Source organism: Glycine max, chromosome 4, assembly GCF_000004515.6.
Source record: "Glycine max cultivar Williams 82 chromosome 4, Glycine_max_v4.0, whole genome shotgun sequence".
Taxonomy (NCBI): Eukaryota; Viridiplantae; Streptophyta; class Magnoliopsida; order Fabales; family Fabaceae; genus Glycine; species Glycine max.
In genome coordinates, this window is record NC_016091.4 from 1,699,049 (window position 1) to 1,708,905 (window position 9,857).

At 32.5% G+C, this 9,857-nt stretch overlaps 2 protein-coding genes across 4 annotated transcripts; both read left to right on the forward strand.

Annotated features, from left to right (window-relative positions):
* Window positions 1-1,242: 1,242 nt before the first annotated feature.
* Window positions 1,243-3,196, forward strand: LOC100527629 (putative expansin). 2 transcript variants are annotated; one of them, XM_026128080.2, is made up of 3 exons: window positions 1,243-1,501; window positions 1,751-2,072; window positions 2,594-3,196. In XM_026128080.2, exons 1-3 carry the CDS (start codon window positions 1,384-1,386, stop codon window positions 2,898-2,900), a joined length of 747 nt encoding a protein of 248 aa, XP_025983865.1. In that variant the 5' UTR covers window positions 1,243-1,383; the 3' UTR covers window positions 2,901-3,196. The 2 variants fall into 2 exon arrangements, with proteins under 2 accessions (XP_025983865.1, NP_001241931.2); NM_001255002.2 differs by having other exon boundaries at window positions 1,310-1,525.
* Window positions 3,197-6,761: 3,565 nt separating this feature from the next.
* LOC100306155 (uncharacterized) lies at window positions 6,762-9,657 on the forward strand. 2 transcript variants are annotated; one of them, NM_001251504.2, is made up of 6 exons: window positions 6,778-7,086; window positions 7,207-7,255; window positions 7,354-7,480; window positions 7,853-7,923; window positions 8,078-8,150; window positions 9,240-9,657. In NM_001251504.2, the coding sequence occupies exons 1-6, from the start codon at window positions 6,915-6,917 to the stop codon at window positions 9,351-9,353; spliced, it is 606 nt and encodes a 201-aa protein (NP_001238433.2). In that variant the 5' UTR covers window positions 6,778-6,914; the 3' UTR covers window positions 9,354-9,657. The 2 variants fall into 2 exon arrangements, with proteins under 2 accessions (XP_006577763.1, NP_001238433.2); XM_006577700.4 differs by lacking the exon at window positions 8,078-8,150 and having other exon boundaries at window positions 6,762-7,086; window positions 9,240-9,655.
* Window positions 9,658-9,857: the final 200 nt, after the last annotated feature.

A 9,857-nucleotide genomic window follows, 5' to 3' on the forward strand; every position in this document is an offset into this window, starting at 1 on the left:
TTATCATAATTTTTTATATTTTATTTATTAATTTCTAATTCATTATAAAAACACTCAGCAAACTAATCCAATACAGATTTCAAGAAAAGGAGTTCCTGATGATATAAGTTATACAGTCAAAATTTTCGAATGTTTTTCGCACAGAATATCCCTTCGTACTCCGACAAGCATTTTGGTCTTTGGAATGTAAATACTCATGTCGGAAAGAGTCAGAAATAAACAAAAAAAGGTAAAAAAAAAATGAATAATATTATTTCCAGGATTTTTTTTTTTCAACAATGTTCATAATTAAGAGAAAAATAGAAAAAAAAATATAATGTGATAAGTAAAGTTTTCTAAAAAAATTACGAAAGTTAGAAAAATTGGAAAGCCGGTGAATACTGAATTATATCTTGATTGTAGTTGCCTATGCGTCCAATGTGAACTTCATTGTCGCTCGCTTTGCTTGACGGTGCCGACCAGTCATCACTAGATTAAATCAAGTAATGATCATTTCGATAGGTTTTCAGTATTTTATTTCACAAATGAGACAATATATATCCAACCACCAATACTGTGATTTTAGATGCACATAATATAGATGACACATTGTGTATTTTATTTTTATTTTTATCCATAAATATCAATTATTAGTTTATTATTACTTTTTGTTTGAAGGAGGGATCAAACTCACATAGTTTTTTCTCCTTTTTTTTTTTTTTTAACCATCCAATCCATCAAACCAATCTTATATGTATTCACGTTGTGTATTCTCTAATTAAATCAACGGTGATATTGCCAATTAAGCTTGTGACTTCTAGCACCATAATACAGTCGTGACAATCTGTATTAGTAGTCAAAATGGGACATGTGGATATTACTCATTAATTATGACATTGCCAAGCATTTGCATGTGACCATCAGTGACATTTGCTCCATTGCATAAAAATATTACCTGTCATTTTATCCGCAAATAGCTGCAAACCAAGAAGTCAAATGAAACGATGGAACTAAAATTGGGAAAAAGATTGAGAAGGAAAATAAGAAAAGACAGGACCAGATGGGGATGTGCAATGAATCGTTGGATTTGTTTGGATGCATTCACGGCTCTTGTGCATGTGAGCAAGAAGGGAGGTGTCAGACGAGAGAACGTGGGAATAATTGAATGGCATCTAGAACTGTACCGATATGCACACACAAATATAATGCAAGTAAATGATTTTTTTTTTCTCAGTTCTTTCTTGTTGCGGCATTCACATGTGGCATCGTTGCCTTAGCGACTCTGATCCCTTATTTAAACACTAACTCCGTGCTTAATACAAATTCTCTCATCACATCCTTTCTTTTTCACTCGGGGCCATTGACTTGAGCATATTCAGTGCGTCGTAAAGCAAAAAGATACTAATGGCTAAAGTCATGTTTGGTTTGGTCTGCAGCTTCCTCGTATTATGCTGTTTCACAATCAACACTAGCGCCTTCTCACCTTCTGGATGGACCAATGCCCATGCCACTTTTTATGGAGGTAGCGATGCCTCGGGGACCATGGGTTAGTCATAGTACTAGTAACCTTTAACGTTAACTAATTAAGTAGTTTATTTTTCTATATTTTAATTCCCTTACGATCCCTGTAAAATATATCATGGTACTCGCATGATTGAGTGTAGAATGCACTAATTATTATATTTGATAAAAAAAAATATGTTTTTGACATGTCACTCAACGACAACAAAGTAAGAGAATTTAAAGTTTTTTCCCTTTTGCATGAGTGCAGGAGGAGCTTGTGGGTATGGGAATCTGTATTCGACAGGGTACGGAACTGATACAGCGGCATTAAGTACTGCCATATTTAACGATGGAGCTTCATGTGGGGAGTGTTACAAAATCATATGCGATTATCAAACAGATCCCAGATGGTGCTTGAAAGGAGCATCAGTAACCATAACTGCCACAAACTTCTGCCCTCCCAATTTTGCTCTTCCCAACAACAACGGAGGATGGTGCAACCCACCTCTCAAACATTTCGACATGGCTCAACCCGCATGGGAAAAGATTGGTATCTATCGAGGAGGGATCGTGCCAGTGTTGTTCCAAAGGTTTGAACTCTATTCAATATCTGTCTTATAATACTACCTTTAAAACTAGACGGAGGGGTGCATGTATCTTTTCTAACAGACAGACATTCTATTGATTAAAATTTATTAAATTATAAGAGGTAGTGTCAAAAAGTAAGTTAATTCTAATTTAATCTTAAAAAATTGGTATTAGGATTGTTTTCTATTTATGTAGTCTATGTCGACATTATTTTAACAATGTGAGATTTAAATATGTTTTGTCTTTGTTTATATTACATATGTGAAACTTTTAACCTATTTTTTTATCTAGGGTGACTATAATTTAGATTCTGTTTCTAATATGTAATTAAATAAAATATGAGATGAAAAAAATTTAAGATTTTTAATAAATTTCAATCAACAATATAATGTGGTAAAAATAGTATGTTAGAGATATAGAACTGGAAATGTGTTGCTATGATTTTCTCAATTAGATATAGACATGAATATAAGGTGAGCATTTTTTGTAGGTGGCAAATGAATTAACGTTGTCTTGCTTGCAGGGTTCCATGCGTGAAGAAGGGAGGGATTAGGTTCAGTGTGAATGGGAGAGACTACTTTGAGCTTGTATTGATCAGCAACGTGGGAGGGGCTGGATCTATTCAATCTGTGTCTATCAAAGGCTCAAAAACTGGATGGATGACTATGTCAAGAAACTGGGGAGCTAATTGGCAATCCAATGCGTATTTGAATGGTCAATCTTTGTCCTTCAGGGTCACAACCACCGATGGTGTAACTAGGTTTTTCCAAGACGTTGTTCCATCAAATTGGGCTTTTGGCCAGACTTTCCCTACTAGTGTCCAGTTTTAAGGGCCCAAAACAACTATTGAGTTGTGGGTTTTGGACTTTCTCATGGACGAAACGGCAGTGGCGTGCTTATTATTTTACTGGGAGCAGCCCGCCACCTATCTACTCTGCTTTTGAATTGGGTAAATATAGTGAGACCGAACCCATGAACTTGATGTCCTTAATGAAGGAGCCCAAAGTGGCATTGCATTTACGTGAATTATTATTTTATAAGGAATTATATGTCAGCTGTAAGCCACGTAAAAGTAAACATATTCAGAGTTTGAATCATACCATACTATAAAATGTTGTTATGCGAACACTTTTGTTGAGTTTTTAGTACAGCTGTATTGCGGGAATTGGGACCACACTAATTCCCTGAAATCGTTGTTTCTGCATACCAGACTATTAGGTCGTCAGTTGCATCACACACTTAAAAAAGCACAATAGTTTTTTATTTGAATTTTCTCTTGAAAACGAGATTGCTTTATTATTTAAGTAAAAAAATGTCACCAAGACTATTTTTTTTATAAAATATTTTATGAATTTAATGGTCATGTAAAACAGTTTATATTATCATTTAGATATAAATTATCATTTGTGTGATTTTAAATATAATTATTATAAAATTAATAAATTTATCATTTATAATGTTTTGTGTGTTGGAAAATAAAATAAAAAAGGAAAGAAAATAAATACGAAGAAGATGCATAATCTTGAATTAAATAACAAAATAACAGTAGTAAAATAAATTTAATTGACAACATGAATAATGCATTATGACATACAATAAGCACAAGGAAAAAAAATTAGGGAAAGAAAAATTTAGCGTGGGTTTAAGTGCGTAAACGTGATCTTTAGAGAGAAAACGCCCCAATGCATTGGTAGAAAAATTTGATTGCCCTCCTCTCCCAAGCGACAACTCGTTGATTCGGATCGTGTGCAACGAAAGGATCCCCGAACCTTTTGAACAATCATGCTCTTACTCTCAAGAAATAAGTTTTTACAAGAGAAGAGATATAAAATTTTAGGGAGAAAGGAACGAGACTGTAACTCTGTCGGTATTCTCTCTCTAGAGAGGAAGAGATATAAGCATTTATGCAACAACAGAATGATACATGACTGTTGGAAAATATGATCGTTAGATAACAATTTAGAGGTATCAAAACAACCCTAACAAATTGTTGACTCGTTACAACAAAATCTTAAGAAAATCTAAAATAAATATTTTATTTTATAAAATAGAATTAATATAATTAATATATATTCATAAATTTTAAATTAAAACACAAATATTTATCAACATGTTGGGATGATATGGTAAGATTATCATGTATTATTTTTTTTCATATTTTATTATTATTTTAAATTTATCAAAAATTATATCAATTTCATTTTATAAATTTCACTTCATGATTTTTAATAAAGTTTAATCTAACAATAATATTTTTTATTAAATTAGTAAATGTATCATTAACACTTATAAAAAATAAAAGATATATATATATATATATATATATATATATATATATATATATATATATATATATATATATAATTTTGATACATTATATATTGGTGTAAACATTCTACACTGTGAACACTCAAAAAAATTAGAAAATACTTATGACTTTACAAGTAATAATTATTGTGTGTATGTTTAGCAAACAATTTTATTGGACTTTTAGTTTTTTATGAGTGGAAAATTTTATTTGATCTTATTAATCATTTGGATCATAAAATACATCGAACAGTTTAAACTCATCCATGCAATTCTATAGTACAATACCATTTACGACAGTCATAGAAGTAAGGAAATGATAGAAATAGTGCGCCAAACTAAGACATGAATATAAATTACCGATTGATATTCCATTGTAGAACCAAATTGATACCACACCAAAACTAGAACTAAAATTGAGGAATACATGAATTATAAACAACAAAACAACAATTAAATTCATGTGACTGCATCAATTTTATTATAGGCCACGAACCTAAAATTATAAATACATGAAATCTCAAAGGCGGTAGCACAACCAACTTTCGCAGAAGCAACTTCCACGATTTTCTTAGAACCGAAACCGATTTGTCTCTAAGCAACCATTTCACGAACTAACGAATTACATAGGTGAAAAGGAAAACTCACGATCGAGGAACACAAACGTCAGGGGAATCCACGCCATCACTATTCGTCACCAACACAATTGGCTTCGACGCGTTGAATTCAACAATATACGAGTTCTCGATGGGTTGTTCTTGTTCCGCATTCTTGTTCAAATTTAAATTGGATTCGAGATAACAAAATTAATTTTGAATGAAATTGATTTTAAGAAATTAATTATTGTAAAACAGATTTTGATAGAAGTGGAATTATTTTTACTTCAATTTTATCTTATTTTTTTTCATCGTAATTTTTAAAAAATTTGATCAAAATCAAGGTTGACTTTTCTCATCATGTTTTATCAATGATTAGATTTTGATCAAATTTTGCATCATTAGATTTTTTTAAAATCAACATAAAATCGTACGAGTTAAATCGTGAGTAAAATCACAAATCGAGTAGAATCGATAAAAAACTCAATAGAATCGAAGTAAACTCGATAAAATCGAATCAAACTTGGAGTTAAGTTATAATCTTCAGCTTTTTATATTATTTATAGGTTCATGCAAAGAGAAAAAACTACTTGCATAAAAAAAAAGATGAATGATTTGGTTTATGTGATGTATAACTTGAAGGTGAAAAATAGACAAATAAGAAAAATTGTTGCTAGATCTTCCATTTGAAGATATGAAATCTGATGATGTGTGAATAACAGAAGAGGAATATGATATCTTTTATGAAGACAATGTCCAAGTTGAGCAACCTCTAGGCGAAAGTGATAGTGGGAGCAATATTAACTTGGTTTGAGGAAGTTTAAGTGATCTAACTTTGAATGCACTTAATATTGACAATTTGGTTTTGAATGACAATGTTGAAAATTACTTGTCAACCCAGGAAGATCTTGAAGATGATGGTGGTGGTAGTGATATTAACAATTATTTAATTAAAGGATTGATAGACATTTGAACTATTTTTATGTTTTTTAAATGCTTTTATTTTAAGAACTTATGTTTTGTATTGTATGAATTTATATTTGATTACACACACATGCACACACACATTAAAAAAATATTCACTTCCTTTATACTTTTCTCCCCCTACTATCTTATTTTTGAATTCTTAGCCTCCACGAGTGGTGCACTTTTTTTGGCATGTGTTTGTTCAACAAAGATGTGATTTTGCTGTGTGACAATATGTAACAGAATCATATTTTCATTGTATGTTGAATAAAAGTACACAACAAAAATGTGAATCCATAGTGTATGTCATTAAGATACATAATGAAATCATATTTTCGTTTAGTGTTTAATAAAATTGCACAACGAAAACACATTTTTGTTGTGTATCTCATTGGGATATATCACAAAAACATATTTCCATTATACACTTTTATTATACACCAAACAGAAACACTGTTTTATTAACAAGGGAGTTCAAAAAGTTTAAAAGAAAACACATTTTTGTTATAATAATGACAGGTGCAAAAAGTACAAAAAGAAAACACATTCCCGTTATGTTATATTAATGAGGGCGGTACAAAAAGTACGAAACATTAATACGATTCCATGGTTCCATCAATAGGGTATTTTCATAAATAAGAAAATTTTCAGCACATGGGTAGAGAAAATAGCAAATGATGGGGTGAGAATAGCAACACGGAAAGAATCCTCAATCCTAAGTCAGATTGAAAAGGAGGTATGTGGAGGCCGTGGCCCATCAGTGGGCAACATTGGATTGAAATGGGTGAGGCCCAATCAGATGTAAGAAGAAACACAGAATCCTCAATCATACGTTGTTGTTGTCACTTCACTTGTAACTTGTAAGGTGGTTCTGTAACCTCTGTTACCACTCACGAGTTACGACTGTTACCCTATTTGTAGAAGGCTGGTTGTCGCGGTTGTTATTTTTCTCATTTAAATTTGAATAAATAAAACATGTCAACAATAAACGAGGACCATATCGTCGACGAATCGAACTGTTCAGAAACCAAACTAGTCGAAGAGGAAGAGGAAGACTTACAGAAGCTTCTAGTCCCTGACTTGCAGAATCTTCCTCTCACTCCTGCTTCCGCCGTTGAAACCAACTTTGCCATTTACTTCGCCCTAGGTAATCCTTTTCACACACTCACATAACATAACATTTTTCTCATAAACCCTAATCCTCGATTCTAGTTCGGTTAACATTTAATTCTGATGAGGATAATTAATTAATTAATTTGAATTGCAGATTTCATGAAGCCAGCTCACGATCAGTACGTTTACCGCCACGCCAATGGGTATATACTATTCATTCTTTCTTTTGAGATTCTACTTGGAATTGAATTGTGTTGGTATTTTTTTTTAATTCTCTATAACTGTTGTTGTTACCTTAAAGCTTGTGTGTGATTGGGTTGGCTCCTTCCCACATTGCTTTCAATGATGAAGGTGGAATCACAGCCGTTGATTTCAATGTTGGAAAGTCTGATCGCAGCGGGATAAAAGTCACTGGAAAGCGGAAGAAGGTACGTATTTTCTCAATTTTGAATTTTCACACTCTCCTTCTCTCTGTTTTTTAGTGCAAAATTGAAAAATGCTTTCATATTAGTGATATTACTTTTAAGACTAGAAGTCTAGAATGAATGGCTTTGTCGTTGTTAATGATATCCTTTCATTATTTCTCCAAGTGAATTGAGTTGCAAATTTTATCTTGTTATATCATATAGGGCGTTTTCACGAGAATGCAGAGCTTCTTGTTGTTTATTCCTTGCAATATATGTTGATGATCTCGCTAAGGCATGTGCCATAAAGTCACTGTTTAATGAATTTTGTGCGTTGTACTTTATGAAAAATAGCTTCTTCATCTCCTTCTTTTAATAGGATGTGTTTTCATGCAGAACGCACAACACTTTGAGTCCAATACGGCTCTGTGTAAAATTTCTACCAAAAATGATACTTATATTGTGAGGTAAATTTTCTATTATAATACATCCATATGATTAAAAGTTTGTTTATGTGTCTGTCTGTGTTTGTGTGCTTAGCCAAGTAAGCCAACTCCTCTTCTTTCATGTCCTTTAAAGTTTTAACTTTCTGATAGCTTGACTTGTGGTCATTTTTCATAGATGTTGCGTCAAAGGCTCCCTTTTAGAAATCAATCAACAACTAATCAAGCAGCCAGAACTGCTTAATGTTTCGGTAAGAATAACCAAGTTCTTATCCAGCCTGTTTTTTCATGCTGGATAACATAGATAAACTTTTCTTATAACAGGAGCAATTATGCATATTACAATGGTGAATTGAAAACCAGTATTGCCCCTTACATCTTAAATTTTATGATGACACCCAAAACTATGTTTGATCTGCTAACATTCTTCACAAATCACAATCAAATTTGGCTTGTAGTGGTTACTTAAATAGGGAATTTTTATTTGTTATTGAAGTTTCAGTGTGAACTAATAGGATCTTTGTGCAGAAACAATACCAGATTTATGTCTCACTCAAGTCTTACTTATGGTGACCAATGGGTATTTTATAGGTGCTGTAGTCTAATACTAGTATAATCATTAATGCAAATACAGTTCACAAAGGACAAGAAAGAGATGTTGAGAACTGTTGGTTGTGGTAGTATGGTTAAAAAAAATTGTGTTTATGGTTCATAGGATAGTGGGAAAATGCATGTAAGGCACTAGAAATATACTTGGGTAGATATGCACCTCATGTATGCACACCTAAGAAGGTTGATACCATCTCCAATCTACTCAAGACCCTATGAAGGAAAGGAGCCAATCTATAACTATACCTTAGCAGATGCATCTGTATGAAACATTATATTTTGAAAAATGATTTGTCTGATATGTGTTAGAAGAGGGAAAGTAGGGAATGACCCACTCCTCAGTCCTGATAGTTAAATATCGTTAAGAGTTAGTTAATGACTAATAAGAATCTGTTAGTTGGGAAATAGTTAGTAGCAGGTCGGGTAATTGATAATATGATAGATTAGGATGGAACTGTTTATAAAGGGATGTAGTAGGTAGAGTTGTGGGGCAGATAGGGGAGTAATCAGGAAATGCGAGGGAGAGTTTAGGTCTCTCAAATAAGGGTTCCTTGTATAAAGGTCCTTTTATATATTCATCTTCTTATCCAGTTCTATCAAAATGATTGTTGCTACTGCTAAATACTTGGGTCGTTGAGATTGTTAGAGCATACACGAGTTTGTGCTATGAACTATTCTCTAAGGTTTTTCTATTCCTCCTCCTTATGAATTTATTTTCATCAACCCTTCAGGCTGGCAGAGAAGGATACATTGCTATTATCATGCCAAAACCTGCTGATTGGCTCAAGGTCAAGGCTTCCCTTGTTAGCCTTCAGGAGTACAAGAAATCGAGGGAAGTCAATTGAATCTGGAACAAGAATGGTGCCATAATCAAAGTGCTAACCCCACATGATGCTTCATTTAGAGAGGTCCCAAATGCTACAAACTGGATCAAATTGATAAATTTTTAGGTGCAGTAGATGATGAGACACCTTACACCGTGGCCGGATGATTAGTTAAATCTCTTAACTCCCCATGGGCAACCAAGAATCTCATGATATTGGATCCACTTCATTCTTTAGGTTTTTCTCTTTTATTTTTTGCTTTGTTATTTTATTTCTTCTTTTTAACTATTTAAATTAATAAAAAATAATGATGATGATGATGATATGACTTTTGGCCACTTTTAAGATAATTACTGGCCAGAGGTGAGTGTTACAAATGTTTTTTTTTTAATAGAAGTGTGTTATTATAGTTTTATTAGAAATAAATTAAGAGTCGAAGTTCACCATTTATAAAGTATGAAACCAAAACTATTGTTTTTGAATCATAAAAACTAAGGCCAATTTTGATAAATAAAAAAATAAGAG

Bases quoted from the DNA above. Each gene is read 5' to 3' on its own strand.
- LOC100527629 (NM_001255002.2), top strand. From the start codon at position 1,384: ATGGCTAAAGTCATGTTTGGTTTGGTCTGCAGCTTCCTCGTATTATGC. The intron at 1,526-1,750 runs GTTAGTCATAGT...GCATGAGTGCAG, and splicing joins CGATGCCTCGGGGACCATGG to GAGGAGCTTGTGGGTATGGG. The intron at 2,073-2,593 runs GTTTGAACTCTA...TCTTGCTTGCAG, and splicing joins GTGCCAGTGTTGTTCCAAAG to GGTTCCATGCGTGAAGAAGG.
- LOC100306155 (NM_001251504.2), top strand. From the start codon at position 6,915: ATGTCAACAATAAACGAGGACCATATCGTCGACGAATCGAACTGTTCA. The intron at 7,087-7,206 runs GTAATCCTTTTC...TTTGAATTGCAG, and splicing joins TGCCATTTACTTCGCCCTAG to ATTTCATGAAGCCAGCTCAC. The intron at 7,481-7,852 runs GTACGTATTTTC...GTTTTCATGCAG, and splicing joins TCACTGGAAAGCGGAAGAAG to AACGCACAACACTTTGAGTC.